The sequence below is a fragment of the Macrotis lagotis genome, chromosome 2 (assembly GCF_037893015.1).
Source record: "Macrotis lagotis isolate mMagLag1 chromosome 2, bilby.v1.9.chrom.fasta, whole genome shotgun sequence".
Taxonomy (NCBI): Eukaryota; Metazoa; Chordata; class Mammalia; order Peramelemorphia; family Peramelidae; genus Macrotis; species Macrotis lagotis.
Genome location: NC_133659.1, coordinates 24664685 through 24685731, shown reverse-complemented (window position 1 = coordinate 24685731; position 21047 = coordinate 24664685). Strand labels below are relative to the sequence as shown.

The following is a 21047-nucleotide window of genomic DNA, read 5'->3' as shown; positions in this document are numbered from 1 at the left end:
TTGTTATCCCAGGCCAAGAGCAGTTTATTTCATGCTATTCGTGTACTACTGTCTGAAATATATTAACACAAAATTTATGCACAGAGTGATACAAATAAAACTTTAATGACATCAGTTCACTACAACTGAAAATTAAGGGTCTCAGAAAGGCTCCTCATGCTGACTTTTCATTTTCAATCACATGTTCATGGAGCCATTTCTGAGCAATGACATTATATACTACCACATACCTTCTATTAATTAGGGGGATTGCTAGGATCATGGTAGAAGGTAGGTTTGGGGGCAAGAGGACATGCTTACAGTATTTAGTCAAGGGAGAAATAAAAGTACATCGCAAACATCAATGAGAAGCAGTTACAGATAGTGAGACATGAGATCCCAGTTGTCTAGCTCTCTTTAATTACTGTCCCAGATTGGTAACTTTATTTGCATTTTAAAGCTAATTTCCTAAGCCCCATATCCAAAGAAACCAATTAAAAAAAGCCACATCAGGAACGGAAAGGTAGAATTGTCTATTAAATTAATTTTTCTTTAAAAAACAAGGTTAGATTTCTGAATGAGCAAGATTCACTTTGGCAGGGAGAGGCCCAGCTTCTTCAGGCTCCTCAGCCTGGCATCTAAGCGCCACGAGGGAAGAAGGTGGGCACTTGGGCAGCTTCTGTCCATTCATGAACTCCAAGTCTCCATAGATGCTCAGCTTCTGAAATGAACCAAGGCATTTTAGGAAATGGCCCAGAGATCTGGCCTTGCAGAGCAGCAGTCATCCCACTGAGTTGTGTCTGATCCTGAAGGGCTTGGAGCTCGCCTACAGAGTCTAGTTAAGGAAGGGCCACTAAAACAGCCTTTGTTTTTAAGACTATAGTTCCAAGGTTCAGGAAATTTAGGTCGAGGAATTCCAAGGCCCTGGCACCATGACAGGCTGACTGAAAGACTTCTCATTCCATTGGGATGCAGCTCAGTTAGCCCATCTGTGAAATGAGGAGGGGGCAAGCCCCTTCCCTCTCACCCTTTCCCAGCTAGGTCGAATAGGAACCCAATGAAGTGGTTGTAGATATTCAAATCTCGCTCCTGGAAGTTATAATTATGTAAAATAAGTAAATTCGTTCCAACTCAATGGAAAGATTCAATGTGAATGCAAATGGAGAGGTTCACTATTTGCACTAATCAAGACCTGGCTGGATCTCAATAGAACATCAGATGATTAAACTGATTTGAAGAGGCACTACAGAAGCTCAGTCAACATTTGGGGTGGCAATGGCTAGGACAAGGTCATCACTACTCTGCTAAAACAAAACTCATTTTTCTTGTATTGTCACAGTGGGATTTGGGAAGGGCATTAAGGTCCGGTGTAAGGAACCAGGTCTAAGTTAGGAAATCTACAATTTGATCTCAGCTCAAATACTCATTAACCCTCATTAACAACCCAAATACAGAGAATGGCTGGCAGAATTCTACCCCAAGTCCTTCAGGAGACACCACATGAATTGAAAAGTTAGCAAGCTGAGGAAAATTCCCCTTCTGCACCCTTCCCATGTCCACTTTGGGCTCTGTGTTCCCACCTTCTATTTCTGCTCTCGTCTCCCTGACTCTAATGCTGCAGTGCTGGGTGACTCTGGCAAGAGGGATGGGGATTGGGGTTAGAATTTATACCTCAGCTACAAGAATAAAAGGACTCACCCCACACCAGGTTGTATACCTCAGAAATACGAAGGGACAGTTTGCCAGCAAATGAGCTAATGCATGTGCAGTGCCCATAAGAGCAGGCATCCTGCCTTCATTAATCCCTGAAGGTCTGTGTAGTTGGGCATTCAGGCCATATGTAAAGCTTGCCCTTTGTCCTCTCCCACAGTTGCCCAGATGCCTCCTTAGGCAGCCTTGGTAAGCCCCTGAAAGCTTCCAGGCCACGGTGAACTTCGGGGACAGTTGTGGAGGGCATAGTGCGTATCCAACAAAGATGGATGTCTGGGATTATATCTGGATCAAGAGAAAGTAGGTGCTCTTGGCTGTAGTCATCTTGTTGGGACTAAATGAGCTCTAATCTCTAAGATGATTTGATCAGTTCAAGGAATGTAAGAGCAGCATAGAATACTATTAACAGCTGAACAGTATATTGCAAAGCATCTCAGTGCCTCATTTTTACTCTAATAGTCATTGCTGGCTGCTCTGCAAAAGATTTATGAAGAGTAACAAACCCTTTGCATTAAAAACCCCCAAACTGGAGGCAGCTAGGTGGCTCAGTGGATAGAGCACTGGGCCTGGAGTCAGGAGGACCTGAGTTCAAATCCAGCCTCAAACACTTAATAATGACCTAGCTGTGTGGCCTTGGGCAAGCCACTTAACCCCGTTTGCCTTGCAAAAACTAAAAAAACAACAAAAAACCAAGCAAAGTTAAACAAATAATTTACAAAGCTCTTCTAGAATTCTTACAACGACAAAGAATGCCGTGCCCCGATCTTCACTCAAAAGAACACACAGCAACTGGACCCAGAAGCCTCTTTGAGCCCAAGAGGGAAAGATTCCTCTCCAACCATTGGCCGCTCTCTAGTCCTGGGACAACAGATATCCCCAACACCCACTTCGCCAGGCCCTCATTCTCAGTTCTCCAAACATTAATCGTCACAGAGGATCTTGCTTTAATTCTACCCACATCTACCACCGTGCGCTCTGGAATTCCATTTCAAAGGGAACAAATTTCATTTCTGGACTTTGTGCCTTCACATTCCTATTTACCAGTTCTTGTCAAAATCTGGCTTTAATTTCCCACCTTATTTCCCCATCCAAGTTCTTCCAACTTTCCTTAGGCCTCAATCAAGTCCCCCATGACATCTCTCTCTTCCGGCACCCTCCTCTCCTCCCCTTGCTTCCTATTTTATTTAGAAAATGGAGGCCATTTAACGTGAGCTCATCTTTTGCCATCCTGGCTCTCTGACTCAGAGGAACTCCTTCTTCTCTAGAATACCACAATCTCCAGCATCCCACTCTCCTCCTAAATCTCTCCCTATGAATGGGCTCTTTGCCTACTACCTGCAAAGGCCCAAACTTGAAAAACACCACCAGAACTTGTCACCCCTTCAAGTCTATTCTCTCATTCTTTTAAAAAATTTTTTCTTCTAATTTTCTTTATTTAAGGCAATGGGGTTAAGTGACTTGCCCAAGGTCACACAGCTAGCTAATTACTAAGTGTGAGGCCAAATTTGAACTCAGGTCCATCCTGACTCCAGTGTCCATGCTCTATCTACTGTGCCACCTAGCTGGCCCCCACTAGTCTCTCATTCTCAACCACATTCCTCCCTACCTCCTCACTCAAATGAAACTGCCTTCCCCAAAGGTACCAATTACCTCACCACTGGCAAACTTCCTGGGCTTTTCACTCTCCTTGGTCCTCCTGGGCAGTATACACATAACACTTCTCCTGGACACTGCCTAAGTTTTCATGACACTCCTCCCCTGGTTTGCCTATCTGCTCCTTTTTAGGTTTCTTGACTGGCTCAACATCCATATCATGATCCCAACAATGGGTATTTCTAGAGCCCCTGTGCTAGGCCCTCTTCCCTTCTTTTGCTCTCTTGCCCTACCCTCCTCAATGACCTTACTAATTTTCATAAATGGTAGCAGTCAGGCTGAGAAGAGTGAGGTCTGAAAAAGGATCATTAGATCTGACAACAAAGAGAAGTTTGGCAACTTTGATTATAAAAAGAATCTAGAGACAGTTTTCCCCCCTTCAAAATTTGATTGAGAAAAGTAGGAGAGAATGAAAATTTGGGGGAATGGGATGGCGGGGTTGAGCAAAGATGGCTTTTTTTTTGGTAGTGGGGAGAATCAGATATATTGGTAGTTTGAAAGAGGTAGGGAAAGGTTAAGGATTTGAAAAAGAGGGAATGACCGGAGAAGAGGGAAGGAAAAGGGATCGAGATTCCATGGAGATGGGAGAAAGATGAAATGAGGGTGAGGTTCAAGGTTGTGAACAGACTAAAGGAAGAGCTCATGGTCAATCTCAAGAAAGTAGGAGACAAAGTCCTTGCTAATGGTGAAGAGAGAAGGTTTGGAAAAGCTTCTATGAGGAATCAAAGAGGAAATCAATGAGGAGAGAAGGAAGAGATGACCTTGCAGCACGGAGGACCCAGCTAAAGGTGGATAACTTGAGTTGGAGAGTTGTAAACTTTCCTTCAGCAACAGTAGTGGTGGGCAGAGGGATCAGATGTTGGGAAGTACTCTGGTTCTGGTTTGGTAAGGGCTGAGTGGTGCTATGAGGAAGGGGCAAAGGAGCAGGCAGACAGTGCAGAAATGAACGAAGATCAGGGCAGGAGGAAAGTGGAAGGAGAGTGTGAATCAAAGAGGGAGACAGAGGAAAGAAATGGTATGGAATGAAAGCAGGTTTGAGGTAGACAGAAGAAGGCCAATCGTTTTGAATGAGGAAAGACAACCATTTTAGGTAATGGTTTCTTCTAGTGTGAAGCTAGTCAGCATCAGATAGCACAGTGCCTCCAGTGCTGCATCTACAGTCTGGAGTGCAAATTCTGTCTCAGACACTCACTATCTAGGCAAGTGACCCTGGGTAATTGCTTAATCTGTTTGCCTCAGCTTCCTCAAATGTAAAAGTGGGGATAGTCCCAGCTCCTACCTCATGGACTGTTGTGAGGATCAAATGAGATGTGTGTCAACACTTTGCACATACTTGGCCCACTGTAAATGCTTCTCCATTCCCTGATGAAGGGTGAGTGAAGGATTAGGTAATAAAGTGAGGTTAGGGACCTTAGGACCAGTGACATGGCTACCCCATTCCCCCGAAACCTCCCTCATCAATTCCAAACTGAGGTGCTCCTCCTTGCTCACAGTCATCATTAGCTCTCCCTTAGGTGGCTGTCCGAGATGCCCTCCCTGTCTCAGATCTCTCCCCACTTCAGTCTATTTCTGCATCGCCACCAGAGTCCTGCCAGGCACATGGGCCTTGGGAGACTCCCTAGAAGCCTTCCTGCCAGCAGCCCTGGTCTTGCCACCTCCTTTCTCTGGATATTGCTCCCTGCTCCCACTCCCCGTCTCCCTGCCCTGTGCCCATATTGCCTCTGCCTTGCAGCATTCCCCTCCACCTGAGGCTTCTCCCCACCCCCAACCTCCTCTAGTTTGTATAAAGTAATCTATGGACTTGGTGTCTCCCCTGGGAATATGAGTCCAGGACAGTCAAGGTCACTTCACTGGTCCTCAAGAAAAGTCCTTCTTTTGGGGTGGTCGCTGTATGCTTAGTACTTTTCAAATATGATTTCATTTCATCTGCATTCAATCTTGGGAAGTAGAGGTTATTATTATTCTCATTTTATAGATGAGAAAACTGAGGCAAGTAGAGATTAAGCAACTTGGTCCTGGTCCCAGGAACAGGAGACTATAAGCTATATCTGAATTCCCATCACTTGGTTCTCAGCTTGGTGTTCTACCCATAAGTGCTTGGCATATTGCCTGGAACACAGTAAGCACTTAATAAATGTGCTGACTTACTGACAATGATGTCAGCTCAACAGCTGCCTGCCCACTTCTCCTCAGAAGCCAGGCAGCCGACTTTTGGCCCCCAGAGAAGCCCCTGTGCAGGGCGATTGCCTGAGGCCGGTTCCCAGCTTAGCGTGCTTCCCTCACAGGGCTGAGGATGTCTTCCCAGAAGAGGGACACTCACAGGGACCATGCTGGCCACTGAGGGGGACTATTCATTACAAGCCCTTGGGAAATGTATCATTCACTTCAATCTCAGCGAGGGAGCTTCTTCCCATGAGGAGTCCAGAAAGTGAAAAAGAATATTTGGGGGAGGGGAGGAAGACTGGGGCCACCAGCCTCAGTCATTAACTCCCTGAATCCTACTTCTGCTCTCACCAACATCCCTTGGGTAAACCTAAGTCAATGTTTCTCACCTAAGAGTGTTTGAGGCTTCTGGGCAGGGTGTTTGCTAGATGCCTATTTTAGGCATATGCTTCCTAAGAAGTTTCCCTTCAGGCTAGACAGTCCCCTCAATTCTGCCTGTTCCTCCTGGCCACAGCCCTCACTTCCTACATCTGTGACCTGGGAATAATTACCCTTCTAATAACCCCCTCCACTGACTCTCAAAGGGCACTGGGACTGGGGGACAGCTGGTTGGGGAGGGGCTGCCTTGGGTGGCTCCATGAGTTGCCACCATCTTTCCTTTAGGGGCTTACAGCCCTGGATGTACTTGATCTGCTCTGTCATCCTCTCCATCTTTCTCCCCATCACTTTTTTTTTTTTAGGTTTTTGCAAGGCAAACAGGGCTTGCCCAAGGCCACACAGCTAGGTAATTATTAAGTGTCTGAGACCGGATTTGAACCTAGGTACTCCTGACTTCAGGGCCGGTGCTTTATCCACTGCGCCACCTAGCCGCTCCATCCCCATCACTTTCTAACGAATCCCCCTTCTTCTAGATCAGAAGTTCCATGGGGCAGGAAGACACTACGTGCCACATGAGCTTCACATACGAATCCACAATAGGAAAATATGCTAAAAATGGCTTCACTCACAAGCTTCCCCAAAGCCATGTTCATCATCTGTGTTTGGCATCCATGCTGTACATCTTACGTGGGATAGAGAAACATGCTCTCCTTCCCAGGGACTCATGATCTTTATAAAACCAAAAGGCACCTGTCAATTATGGCTAAATATTGCAGAAGAGCCTCTAGTTCAGGACCACTTGGACAAGGCACCCAGACCACTGTGGAAGGATCAGGACTACCTCAGAAGGCTCCAAGAATAAAACAGGAGAAAAGGATTTTATGGAACAACACTTGAAATCAATAGCTCTGGACCAAGAAACTTGAATGTGTTTTCAGTATTAAACTTTTGGCTATTTTTATAGTAAATGAAGCAAGAACTAACCACATGGCTGCACCACTTGACTAGGCCTCACTAATTCTTATGAGAAACACAAACTGATGGGTTTAAGAAAAGTTCTCTGCTCAGACTGTGGCTTTACAGAAGAATTCTATAGCTTTAGTTAGCTGCTGTCTTTCACTCCTTTGTCTTGGACAGTCCCTTCTTTCTGAGTCTTCCTCATCTCTGATCCATCTTGTTCAGTTCCTTTGGAACTTTGGAAATATCTTGAACTTTTATTCTGTAATGCCCCAAATAATCAGGTACCATATCTTAACAAAGGCCTCATCCATCAGCTCCTCCTCTCATCTCCCAGTCCTCTCACCAATCCAACATCTTCTGCTCAGCTGCCCAAGTGTCATTTCTAAAGCCCAGCTCCAACACCAGTCCCCTCCCACATTTAACCTTCCCAGTCTAGCTCTAGGCTCTTTGCAGTGTAGGCTGACTGCACATTACTTCTAGTTTAACAGCCCAGCATGCACAGGTCATTCCCATTCCTATCCTGCTCCATCATCTAAAACCTGTCTTCTCCTTTTTGTACTCTGCACTCCAGCCAAACTGGACTACTTTTCTGCCCCCTGACCACAACCTAGTGAACCAGCCGACCCACGCATGGCTGGTCTTAAAGCCATGAAGACTCAGGCACTGCGGCCTTTGCCACCTTCCCAGGGTCAGACCTCAGATCTTGCCACTGCCCTCCTTAGTCTTCCCCTTGACCACAACGACACACTACTATCCCCTAAGAGGGACAAAAATCACTCATCAGCTGGGGCCTGTGTGGAGGCTTTTGGATCACACAGATGATTAGATTTGCTTTCCTTCCAGGCCAGATATTACTCTTGAGGCAGCTTTTGATCTGAACATCCTCATCAAGTAGCTAATCATTTTTTTGGTGTCCTTTGCTCTTCCTCGTGACCTCTGAAAAGCCTGAAGGGACAGGCAGAGCACATCCCCCTCACCCTGGCTGGCTTTCCTCTAGGTAGACAGAGACAGCCCCAGTCCATGGCTGTCTTGCCTCTACTCACCTCAGGTGGCACATACTGTTCCATCGCCGTGGCAACAGTGGCACAGCAGATCCAGAGTAACACCAGCACCGAGAGCACAAGGGTGATGGTCACAATCCAGCCAGAATTCCTGAGAAACAGCAGGGGAAGCCCATGAAGCCCAGACCCAGGAGGAGGGCTCTGACTGCAGCCTTGGGGCATGCTGGGCCCGGAGACACGTCCAGGCAGGGAGTGGGGATTTGCCCCAGAATGTAAGTAATCTCTAGACTGGGGTCAAAGCCACTGCTAACCAGAGCCTGAGAAGAAAGGGAAAGGGGGCAGGACAGGGTGGGGTGGGGGGCTGCTTATAAGAAATTCACATTATGCTATTGCATAATATGCAATATTACTGTAAGAAAGGTCTAATTAAGGTAGTAGGCATTCCTGTTTAAAAGAAATCCTTTCAAACAATAAACCTTCCAGTGATGGGGAAACATTACTATTTTTTGGCTCATTTAGTGTGCTAGTTTTTAAAGAAACCAAAGCAACCTTAAAAATAAGGGGAATCATAAGGAAATATGGGGGAAATGGCTTAAATGTTAAGAAAACTTTAAATAATACAATATTAATATCCCCCAGACTCAAAGCAGATCCTGTCTATAGAAAGAGAAATAAATTAGAAATACATACAGAGATAGGCATTTAAAAAAACTGTCGTTTTCTCCATCTTCAAAGTAGCCTCTGTGGGTTTGAGAGCCTGCTGGCTGCGGATCTGCTGAAATACCAAGGCGTAAGGCACATCAGACTCCAGAATTCCCCCACATTCCCAAGCCTGAGAAGCTACATTTGCAGTTAAAGGATCTGGGTTTGAATCTCAGCCCTGCTGCTGCCTTGCTGTGTTGCCCTGAGGCAAGACTCTTCCCCTCCCTGCACCTCCCTTTCCTAACTTGAAGGGTCTCTGGGGTTGCACTTCAATGGACCTTGCAGGAACCTCTACCAACAAGTCCCCAGTGTGGGTTATGTGAACAAATGGGACAAGAGGAAGACTTCAAGTTTCCTCGCACCTATTAAGACATCACCCATGTGTTCCCCACCCCAGTTTTTCCTATTCTGGGGAAAATATGAAGTTAAGAAATTATCTTTTTTGCTTTAGAGAAGAACCAGCAAATGAGGATAAAAGTGAACCCTGGCAATTCACATTGATTTCTCCACACTCAATAGAGAAGGAGATGAGCCCAGAAGTTTTATTCTACTAGTGTCCTAAGCCACGGATTTACCTTCAGGCTGTGCTGGGAAGTGAGAAAGCCCTGCTCAGTTAGACCCAATGAGCAAGATGTGGGTCTTATCCCTCCATTAATACAGATAATTTGCAGTAGGTTATGCCAATGTTTATTTTGCTGGATTTGAAATAAAACTTACAGGCCATTTTCTTTAAAGGTGAGTTTTTTCCATGTGGAGAATGATCCCGATCCACCTGGGCTGGATACTGAATTTCTGGTTTAGACTGAAAGAGAATCAAAGGGTCCTTTGCTGTCTCTGAAAACCATTATCCTGGTACAAACAGACCTGAGGCAACTTGGAATTGGAAATACTCTAGCCATGACCCTGACCCCTCACTGAAGCCCCCATCCAGCTACCTCCAGAGACTCTGATGGAACTTCTAAATCATGACGACTGTGAAGGCACCACCACCAGTCCAGGGTAAATCATGACAAACCATTTAACTTCACAAGGTCATAGCATCACAGAGACAGTCACATTGGCCCATTGTCACAACTGAGTGAATGGTAAGCAAGCCTGCTGCTTCTTGGAGCTCTTGCCATTCCACCATCGATGCCTTTCTTGGGGCTCCAATGGTCAGAGTTGTAAGCATGGAGCCAGAGGACAGACTTGCATCCCAATTCTGCCTCCACTCTACCTCTTTCCAAGGGGAAATTTTGGTTTTGTTTCAACAGTAAACCTCCGAAGTCTTTCCCCATATTTTGGCCTCTCTATTAGTGGCTAGGTCAGCTAATCTATAGACAATCAACACAGACCCAGGCTGGTAAGATCCTGCTCGCAACAGGTAATAGAACATCTATAGGAAAGCAACACTTCAGAGCTTTTGATGAAATCCTAACAATGTATTCAATTACCAAATCTACCAGTTTCCAGATTAAAAGAACAAAAGGAACAGGGCCTAGATTGGAACAAAATGCCCATACATTAATTAGTCTTACAGCCAACCCCTCATAATAATAAAATGTTCAACTCATTTATCCTATCATTTGGGGACATACTGAGAAGTTAGTGGGTTGGTAATGGAGCTTACCTGAAATAATGAAATGCAGAGTCAAGACCTTTCTATGTGCCTCTAAGTCCAAATCAAATCAAATAATCAAAAATCTTTTTTTTTAATTTTTTTAGGTTTTTGCAAGGCAAATGGAGTTAAGTGGCTTGCCCAAGGCCACACAGCTAGATAATTATTAAGTGTCTGAGACCGGATTTGAACCCAGGTACTCCTGACTCCAGGGCCGGTGCTTTATCCACTGTGCCACCTAGCCACCCCAGAGTTTTTATTTTAGAAAAATTTTATTTATTTTGAGTTTTACAATTTCCCCCCATTCTTGCTTTATCCACTGAGCCACCTAGCCAACCCTAATCACAAATCTTAAGAGTAAGTAATTAAACTGTTTATATTTGACAGAACCTCAAATTGAAGCAGTTATGATTTTATTTGAACAATATCACTATCAAGTTCTTAACAGGCAGATGCTTAAAATTTGGGGGGCTTATTCATTAGGAAGTAGCTTCAAGATCATTTCACGCAGAATTTTGGAGAAAAGGGCACAAAGGGGACTATTACTCCAGGGATGCTGTTGACCTCCAAGGTCCCTACTTGTACCTGCTACTGACTGAAGCATGACAGGGACAGTCTGTAGTCACACTCACCTGGAAGATGACAATCTTTCCATCATCAGCCTGAAGATAGAAAGTCCATGAGGAAGTGATGAAGCTCTGTGCCGAGTCCATCATATCACTCCAAAATGATCTCACCAGAGTCAAAGGGAACAGCAGATGCATTTTAGGCATCAGGGACATGAGCTGTAAGGAGACACCAAGTTTGAAACACTGACTATTTCTCTCACACACAAACACAGACACATTATACACATACATTTTTTATTTCATTAGAAAATTTTAAAATATTTCTCTTGCCCAAACATCCCAAACTGGACAATTTAAGAAAATTATGTCCAAAACCATATGACTCATTCTGCATTTTAAGTGCGTCACTTCTCTGGCAAGATGTGGCATAGCATGTTTTATCTTTAGTCTTCTGCAATCAAAAATTATCATTACATTCCTACTGTCTTTCAAATATTTTTCTTTAAAATATTATTGCCATCATATTTGTTTTCCTAGTTCGACTCACTTTTCTCTGAATCAGCTCATAGATCTTCCCCGATTCCTTCAAAACTGTCCAGCTCATCAATTTTTTTTAGGGTTTTTTTGGCAAGGCAAATGGGGTTAAGTGGCTTGCCCAAGGCCACACAGCTAGGTAATTATTAAGTGTCTGAGGCCGGATTTGAACTCAGGTCCTCCTGACTCCAGGGCCGGTGCTCTATCCACTGCACCACCTAGCTGTCCACCCAGCTCATCAAGAACCAGATGCTACTGAAACAACTGATCAACAACATATCCTTTGACTATTTATTTATTGGAGAATGGTTAAGTCTTATAAACCTGAATAAGTTCTTTAACTTGGAAATGAGACTTTTATCAAACTTGCTGTAAAATATTTTTTTCTATGGACCTGTTTCCACCCTAATTTTAACTGTATTTTGTTTGCACAATCAAAATTGTCCATTTTTCTTCTGTGCTCCTCTCTACCCCTTATTTGGTTATAAACTCCTTCCCGAGTTATAGATTTGAAAGGGACTTTCTCCCCTTTTCTTTTAGAATTTGCTTATGATGTGACCTTTATGTCTAAGCTATACATCCATCTGACTGCATTTTGCTATATGGTGGGAAATGTTGATTCATACCTAATCTCTGCCAGAGAGCTTTGAAATTTTCCCAGTGGTTTTTGTCAAATGTTAAATGAGCCTTATTCTTGTAACTCAGGTCTTTAGAGTTATTGAACATTCTTGTGTTTGCTCCTGTGGCTGTATACCTATGCTGTTCCAATGATTGACCTGTTTTGTAACCACCACTAGGTCACTTCAATCATTTCTGCTTTCCAATAAAGACATTACAAATGGACTGCTCCACAGATCTCTATATAAAACGTATTTGTCTATAGACGTGGGGACATAGAACTGCAGCCAGTACATGATACAAAGATGTCGGGGGCTAGGGACGGAGATGTGGGAACAGGTGGAGGAACATGCAGGAGCTAGGGCAGAATCTGTGGGTGCCTAGCTGACATCAAAAGGAAGAAATCATGACAGGGCAAATATATGTGGTCTAGACACAGATAAAAGAGGAGTTGTGACATGTGGGGACTGGGGATGGACACATGGAACCCAATCACAGATGTAGAGAAGACATGTGGGTGGGTTGGTAGAGCTGGGCAAAGGTCTCTCTTGGCATCAGAGGTCTTAAAACAAGCCCAGGATGCAGCAGTGATGGTCTCTCTGCACTTCTATTCTTCCACTTTCATTTGGAGGAAATTTTTTACAGGGATGGAGGAAGAGGAGTCTGCTTTTGATGGGGAGGTGGGAGGCCACATAGCTGAGGGGCATGAGAGAAGAGAGCACGGTACAGTACAGTAAAGTTAACATAGGTGGTTTTTTGGAATGTGGATTTCTTTCAGAATTTTTTTTTACTGAAGTTGAATTTGCACAATGTAAATTTACATAAAGTGAGAATTATCTGGTTCTGCTGCTAGGTTCCTTTCCACACTTTTTTCCATTACTTCCTCTGAGATTCTTGGGGGAAAAAAAAGTGTTTTTATAATCAAAATTTTATAATTCCTAGTAAACACCTCTCAAATAGTTTATATCTTCTATAAATATTTTGAATAAAATTATCTTTTGAGCTTTTATTGTTGGATTTTATTGTTTATAGGAATACTAATGACATATGTGGCTTTATTTCATATCCTGAAACTTTAGTGAACTTTTCAATTAATTTTCTAGCTTACTCTTTAGGGTTTTCTAAGTAAATTATCAAATCATTCAGCATAAAAGTAATAATTTTGCTTCCTCTTTAACTATACTTCTTCCCTTGATTTCTCTTTTGTCTCACTGCTGTAACAATCATTTCTAAGTCTATGGTAATGATTAGTGATGACGATGGGCTTGCTTATCTGTGATCTTACTGGCCTCCAACTTTCTCCATTACATATATTTGCTCTTGGTTTCATATAATAAATATCAATCTATACATACACACACACACACACAGTTAAGAAAAAAGGGGTAGCTAGGTGGAACAGTGGATAGGGCTCTGGCCCTGGAGTCAGTAGGACCTGAGTTCAAATCCGGCCTCAGACACTTAATAATTACCTGTGACTTTGGGCAGGGCACTTAACCCCACTGCCTTGGAAAAAACAAACAAAAATGATAAAAGCTCTTTATTTCTATGCTTTCTAGTGTTTATAATTATGGTCTTTATCAATAATGCATGTATTGTTAACTTGGTTTATTATGTTAATGGTCTTATGTTGTTTTTTGAATGTTTGATAGGATTCTCTTTTAGATTCATCTGTCCTGGAGTTTTTCTCTTTGGGATTTCATTTGCAGTTTGTTTAGATTATTTTTGTGATAGTGGGCTATTTAAATAGTGAAGTTCTTTTTTTGTCAATCTGGATATTTTAAAATTTTGCTGAATTTAAATTTAAAATTTAATTTATTTAAATTTAAAATTTTCCTCAAAGTTATCATTTTTTTTTTAGGTTTTTGCAAGGCAAATGGGGTTAAGCGGTTTACCCAAGGCCATACAGCTAGGTAATTACTAAGTGTCTGAGGCCAGATTTGAACTCAGGTACTCCTGACTCCAGGACCAGTGCTCTATCCACTGCGCCACCTAGCCACCCCAAGTTATCAGTTTTGTTAAAAGAAAATTTTGATTCTGGTGTATTTTCTTCTCTAAAATGGTAGCTTGGAAGTTACTTCAAAGACCCTGTATGATTTCATTGGTACAGGATGCCAATGTGTCCTATATATGACTCCATGACTCAGTAGGAGGTTCTCAAAGAGAGTTCATTTTGCAGCCAATTTGGTGACTGAATGCCTCTCTGAATTTAACTGTGACAGACACAGGCTCTGTCACTCAGAGCCTGTATTCAATTTTTCTATATCAGCAAAGCTTGTTTTCCACTTGTATAGAGGGTCAACTCCACATCACAGTGAGGCACTCAATTTTAATTCTATGCACCAATTTCTTCAGTATGGAAATAGGCTTAATTTTCTCTATTTTCCCCCATAACTTTTCAGATATTTTCTGAGCAACAAAACATAAAAGAAACCATGGGCAGCTGGTGGTGGGAAACAAAAATGAGACATAATTTCATTTTCACATACACTTTAGGGTTCACCAAAGGCATTCCCTGATATCTAGTAATAGAAAAAATATATTTGTATAATGTTTAATTCTGGATTACCCCTGCACCCCCATAATAGTTAAACACCCAACTAAATGGCATTGGGCAGGCATGGCAATCAACTTTTCTAGGGAATAATACACTTGCCTTGTCTCCTTCACTGGATTGCAGTGAGCTGCTTCCTCTTAGCCAGACAAAATATTATTTCAGTTTTGGTTTCAAATCTCATGCTTAGTCTGTTTACCTTCCTCTGCATGCACAACTATCCAGAGTCTCCCTAAAATGGAATGCTAGGAACGAGACATAATATCCTGGATATGGTCCAGTCAAAGCAAGGCATGGTGGACTTTTATCCTATTTAATTCTGGACATTTCCATCAATATGAATATTTAAATATTAATTTGTTCTTGAAGCATTTAACAATTTATTTTAATTTTAAATTGATACTATTTGTATTAACATAAGTTCAAATTATTATTTTTTGAGTAGCTATGCCACATAGTTGAAGTCCGCTAAAATTCACAGATTTTTTTTTCCCATCTGGGACTTGATCTTTATATTTATCCCTATTAAATGCCATCTTAATAAAAAGTTGGCCATTGTTCTAGCCTGTTTGAATCTTTTTGGTTCCTGAGACTCTGTGATCTGACATATACACTCCTCTTCCCATTTGCTGATCCCTAAATGCTACTTAGTAGGGCGGTAGGGAACCATACCAGCCCTTCTAAAGAAAACTGATGTCAGAAAGGAAGAGAGGGAGGGGCCAGGTGCTTACTTGTTCTTGTCTCAACTCAGCGAATGGCAGCTGACTCTGGCAGCCCAGATGGCAAGCGAACTGCTCACCAGGCTGGGAGTACGCCTCTGTGCAAGCTGAGAGAGAAAGAGAGAGAGAGTTGAACTTTAGGGCAGGTGTGCAAGGCTTCCCACTAGCAGTGTACTGCATCAGAATGTAGTCCAGGCTAGGGCAGGGACCAGCCACATGGTTATTTGTGTCCAGCCCCACATTTCAATCAACAAGCACTGATTAAGGGGCTTCTGTGGACTGGCACAAAGCGAATGAGCCATTTGACTTCTACTCTGAAGCCTCATATAGAGGAGTAAAGCAGGGAGAGCAGAGCTCTACTAAGCTCCCTGGGGTCTGGAGCTAACAATCAGAATGGACATCAAAGTGCTTTGAAAACTCTCCAATGCTATGCTGATGTAAGTTGGTGATAATAATAATCACAGAGAATGAAATGGATACCACACGTGTTCAACAGCTCATGTGTCAATAGCCCTTTATCATTCACACTGTGCTTGCTTTCTCTCAGGACAAATACACAAGTTTAGGGAGGTGAGTGTGGTTTTATTAGAGGAAAGCCCTGGTCTCTGTTGGGAGACACCACCTGCAGATCTGAACCATGATAGTGACACCATATTCACTGTAAAATGGTGCCCATGACATGTGCAATAACCATTTGATAAGTTTTGAAAAATAACTTTATGAATGCCATTACAGAGAAAATAGGTTCAAAAGGGTTTTCAATGACTTGGTCGACGTCATTCACTTGGCTAGTCTGTAGCAAACACAGGCCTCAATCCCAAGTTTGTGTTCGACAATCAGCCAGGGTTTTTACATTGTCTCACAAACAAGTCAGTGCTCCTTGTTAGGATCTGCAAGTACACACTCCATTCCATTCTGGTCCAGGACTGTGACTTTGTTAACACATCATTTACTTTAGAGATAAGGAGCTAACAAAGAGAGCAAAGAAAAAAGAACTTGGAAAAGATTAAAAAATAATTCAAAAATTAGGCAAGACATTCAACTTTGAGAAAATTAGGGCACATTTTAAAAGGTCTATGGATCATGATTTTTCTAAGATGGTGATAAAAATATTCAGATGAAAACTGAAAATGAAGTCTACTGGAAGATGTCTAACAGAGAGAATCCTTTTATTTTATCATTTAATCAGTTTCTTTTTCCTGACAAAATATTGAGCTCCTGAGAATGATGTGAACAGACCAAGGTGACGTTATCATCTCTAAGAAGTTAATCCACTGACACTGTCACAGAGTACAGTTATGCCTTGTTAGATCTTTTTTCAGCAAAATCTGAGACTAGTAGTTTAACTGACAAAGGAACTTCATTTCTCTCTTTCCTGGAATGACCCACAAAGAATACACTATTTAATATTTAGTCCAAGGCCTGATTCAGCAAAATTCACTGGCCAGTGCCAACCAACCTATGATTGAAAAAATCCTGAGAGGAATATTATACCATCTAAGAAGATGCGGTGATGAATTAAGAGTGCAGTGATTGCCACCTCATTTGTTTAAGCCAAATGATTGGTAAAATACAGGCATCCTAACTTCAGCACAAAGCCAACACTGTCCCAGAAATGAGATGGAATTACAGAAACTCCTGGCAATCTGGCAGTTATGAGCAGCAGCCACAAAAATTCTGTGACAACTGCAAACTGTGTCTGAGACTATTTAATAGAAGATGCTTGGTATTCTTTTTATAAATATAATAAAGAAAAAAGAATATAGAATGGCATGAGCACATCAACTTACCAGATTCACATTCCAATTTGGTCCGATTTAAGTCAATTCCATCATCCACAAACTGACAAATGGAAAACAGCCTACAGCCTCTCTGGCAGGCGTACAACTCCTCTTCCTATGGAATTAGAAGACCAGAGGAGATTATCAAAAGGTCAACATTTTTCCCTGGAAAAGAAGGCTCAAAAGAAAGCAAAGTTAGTTAGTTACCATCTGCTAATAAGTCTTTCCTGAAACAAAACAAGATGGCAGGAGTTGAGGGCAACATCACAATGCCTGTGCTGCTGGGAAAGGCTTTTGTGGCCTACTTCTGAAGGTGATGACTGTCAAGCAAATAAATGATTCTTTTTCCTTTCCATCTTCTTTAATTTAGTGCATATTTCTGGTGAGATAATGCTATTTAAAAGGGGCATCAAGTAACAATGGTATAAACAGGGTAAGATGAGAGGTGAACCTTGGTAAGCCACAACCAACTGGAGGTCAGCGGGAGATGGACCTCTGACTGCAGGAGCTGTATGCTCTGCTGAAGGATCCATCAGCACCCTCCCCCAGGTGGTACAGGGCGATACTAAAGCCCAGAAAAAGCAGAACATATAATAATGGCCACATACAGGGCAAGATCCAGATTGCACAAAGAGTCTAAATATAGGCCACAGTCCTATTAAGGGGTCTCTTTGGAATAAATGTCGGGGTGTAGGTATGCAACATAATGCCAAAATTACAGGTCAACATTAGTTTTATACAAGTGAAATTTCTGGGTAAAACATAAGTCACATGTTTAGACTAATACTTAGTAAAAAGAAATTCCCGCACAGTATTTCAGTTGTCAGTTATCTGCAGATGTGAATTTGAGGGAAGAGGGAGATCTCTTCGAGATTGCTAGATATGATTTTCCCAACCTGGATAAAATGTGACTAATCTCTAGCTCTGTTCCCCTTTTCAAACAAGAAGGTGGAGCTGAGGATCAGACCCTAAGGGTCTGAAGGACTCTGACAATAAGGAGTAACAAACTGATGTAAAGACCAAAGCTCTCAATTCACTGAGCCTGAGTGCACACTGGCTGCAGGCCCCAGGGAAGAAAGTTACCCCAAGCTAGGCGAGTCTTAGGCCCTTCTTCCTAGCAGAAGGATTAGCCTCTTCAGGAGGCTGCAATTCCCAGAGTCTAATGTGGAGACAAGTCTTTAGGTCTCAATTTTAATTCCATTTATTCAAGTAAGAAGACATCTGAAAAGCTCTGAACACAGGGATTGGCACCCACTAGGCGCTCCCCTGATGCTGTCAACTCCATGGTGAGGCTCTGGCACCTTTGGGGGAACATCATGTCCCGCATCTTCAGAGACAGAAGGATCTTTACCAACTTTTTCAAAATGGATTTTTCCTTCCAAGCTCCAAACCAAGAGCCCAGGTGGGAAAGGATAATTTCTAAGGTCCCCCCCAAATCTATCACCTCCTGGACACTCTTTCCCTGAGGTTTACAGAGACCTCCTTTGATCTGTCAGGAACAGTGGGAGGGCAAGTTGCAGGTGGGAGCACCTGCACCAGAGGCTCTGCAAACCCTGAGCCTCCAAAATGAGCTATATATTCTTTGGTGCCCAACACTGCTAATTGAGAAATGCCAAACTCTCTTTAAAGGGGTGGTAGGGAGATGGATAGCAGATGAGAAAATGGACAGAGAAGGGAATGGGGGAGTAGAATCTATGCACAGAGATAAATTAATGTGGTATTTTAGGAGGGAAGAACAGCATTAGCAATGTCAGAAGGGGAGGCTTCAGGAAGGGACACAAGGTCGAGTCTTGAAGGGCAAGAATTTTGGGATTGAGAGGAGGGGAAGGAGTAAATTCCAGGTCCAAGGATCAAAATGAATTTGGGAAACAGTAAGCCGGGTCTGCTAAAAAAGCAAAAGGGGAAATAATCATATGAGATAAAGCTGGAGGCATAGGCTGAAAAGCAAGAGTAGCAAATATGCTGTAGAAAACCTACCCAGTAATAGGCACATACCCTGGGTAGTTTTCTTGCTATTTTGAGTTGATCCAGACAGCTTATGTAACCATACATGAGGAAAGTTAAAACAAAAACATTCCCAAAAGCCTCATCTCTGCCTTCTAGTCTATCAGTTTTTCCATCCTCCTGTTCTAGCCAGCTGCCAGAAGCACAAGTCTGACCACATCCACCCTGAATTTGAGGGTCTTTGGTGGTCTCCCAGTGTCTGCCTCACAGATCAAACACATACTGAGCTGGACATCCAAAGCTTCCAGCACATGGCTCCAGCACAGTGGCCTTGGATGCCAGTTTTTAGACTCACCACACACAACTACCTTTCCCACGCTCTGGAGAACCAGATAATCAGGCTTGCTCCTTGCTGCTCCTAGAATTAAAGGCCACATTCCATCCATGGCCTCAATGTCTTTGTACACTCATTCCCTTCCCTCTTGTACATTCTTTCTCTTTAGCATCCTTTGAGGCTCAGCTGAGGTGCTCCACTAATTGCCCCAGCTGTTCCTGCTTCCCTTCTCAAATCACCTTGTGTTTATCTGTGGTCTGTCCCCCAATCAGAATGCAAACTCCATCAGGGCAGGGGCTCTTTGTGGGGAAAAAAATACATATTTACATATGTGTGTGTTTATAACATATAAACACATATACACAAATACAGATATGGACATAAAGCGCTTCATAAATGTTTGTCGAATGGAATAGAAAGAGGCCACAATACCCTAGATTCTTTCAAGCCAAGATTAAAAGTATTTAGCCTTTTCCCTACACATGGGAAACCCTTCAAAGATAGGTTTGCATTGTTGAAATAAGGAAGGAAATGGAGTGTAGTTAAAAGAAGACTTGGGTTGAATCCCGTCTGGGTTACAAAGGCTGTTTGGCTTGGAGGCAATCCTTTACTCTCCCCACTGAAACAAAAGGCCTGGCTCTCGCAATGTCAGAAGCCATTCTTTGGTGTGTTCCCTCCCACCGGCCCACGAGCTACCCAGGGGCAGGAGCAAGCTGAGGGGGCCTGGAATGTGGAGCACCTAAGGGTTTCTGGATACCTTGCAGAGGCTCCAAGAGGGGGCTGTTAGCGGGCATCAGCTCTCTGACCATGACCTCAGGCTGCCTTCTGAGCTCTGTTCAGCTTAGATGCTGTTTGGTCTTTCTGGTAACCTTTCTCTGTGACCCAATTGGGAGTTTTCTTGACAAAGATACCAAGACAAACAGGGTGAAGTGAAGTGAAGCACACAGCTGCTAAGATGAGTTTTCCTGACTTTGGGCTTGGCGCTCTGTGCTGGTGCCCCCCCAGCCGTTCCTGCCTGGCACAGGCAATGCTTACATCTTGGGTATCAGACTTTTTAGCGGAGGTTTTTGATGCCCCAGGTCTATACAATCAATTAAAAAGCATTTATTGGGGCGGCTCGGTGGCGCAGTGGATAGAGCACCGGCCCTGGAGTCAGGAGGACCTGGGTTCGAATGTGGCCTTGGGTAAGCCGCTTAACCCTACTGCCTAGCAAAAACCCTAAAAACAACCCCCCAAACCAAACCAAACCTTTATTAAGCATCTGCCAAGCACCGCCAAGTCTGGGGAAACAAGAGGCCGGACAAGTCCCTGCCTTCAGGGAGCCCCAAGTCTGTACCCACAAACTGCAGCCTGAGGGGGGCGGGAGGGGGCAGGGCGCGTCCCGGGGCGCCGCCGCCGGGATGTGGGGAGCCCCCGCCCCGGTCCGCCACTGCTGGGTGCGGGGCTCGCCTCAGGGCCTCCTTCAGCCCTCACAGGCCCGCCGGGCGGGTGCCAGTCACCGGCGGCGGCGCCCCGTCTGCAGGGGCCCCCCCGGGGCACCCCCGGGCCGGCGGGGGCCCCGCGGCCTACCTTGGGGTAGGTGTGCAGCGGGTAGGTGAGCTGGCAGGCGCGGTGGCAGGGCGCCGTGTCGCCCAGCACGGAGTCGAAGGCCTCGGCCGAGGCGGCCCCGGCGGCCCGCGCCAAGCCCAGCGCCGCGGCCAGCAGCAGCGGGAGCGGCGGGGCCCGGGCCCGGGGCGCCCCCAGCACCGCCATCTTGCGCAGTCCCTCCGCCGCTCCGGCCGCCGCGGCTGCCTCTCCTCCGAGGGCGGCTGCTCGCCTTCCTCCTCCTCCTCCTCCTCCTCCTCCTCCTCC

General features: G+C 44.0%; 1 protein-coding gene across 3 annotated transcripts; it reads right to left on the bottom strand.

Annotated features, from left to right (window-relative positions):
* On the bottom strand, nt 1–20963 carry TMEM59 (transmembrane protein 59). 3 transcript variants are annotated; one of them, XM_074221371.1, is made up of 8 exons: nt 20766–20963; nt 16928–17033; nt 15150–15244; nt 10776–10928; nt 9264–9348; nt 8535–8619; nt 7887–7995; nt 1–700 (listed from the first exon to the last, which is right to left on the bottom strand). In XM_074221371.1, the coding sequence occupies exons 1-8, from the start codon at nt 20946–20948 to the stop codon at nt 545–547; spliced, it is 972 nt and encodes a 323-aa protein (XP_074077472.1). In that variant the 5' UTR covers nt 20949–20963; the 3' UTR covers nt 1–544. The 3 variants fall into 3 exon arrangements, with proteins under 3 accessions (XP_074077472.1, XP_074077473.1, XP_074077474.1); XM_074221372.1 differs by having other exon boundaries at nt 1–697; XM_074221373.1 differs by having other exon boundaries at nt 8535–8616.
* Nucleotides 20964–21047: the final 84 nt, after the last annotated feature.

Bases quoted from the DNA above. Each gene is read 5' to 3' on its own strand.
- TMEM59 (XM_074221371.1), bottom strand. From the start codon at position 20,948: ATGGCGGTGCTGGGGGCGCCCCGGGCCCGGGCCCCGCCGCTCCCGCTG. The intron at 10,929-15,149 runs GTAAGCACCTGG...GTCTCCTTACAG, and splicing joins CTGAGTTGAGACAAGAACAA to CTCATGTCCCTGATGCCTAA. The intron at 701-7,886 runs GTGAGTAGAGGC...GGTTCATTTCAG, and splicing joins AACAGTATGTGCCACCTGAG to AAGCTGAGCATCTATGGAGA.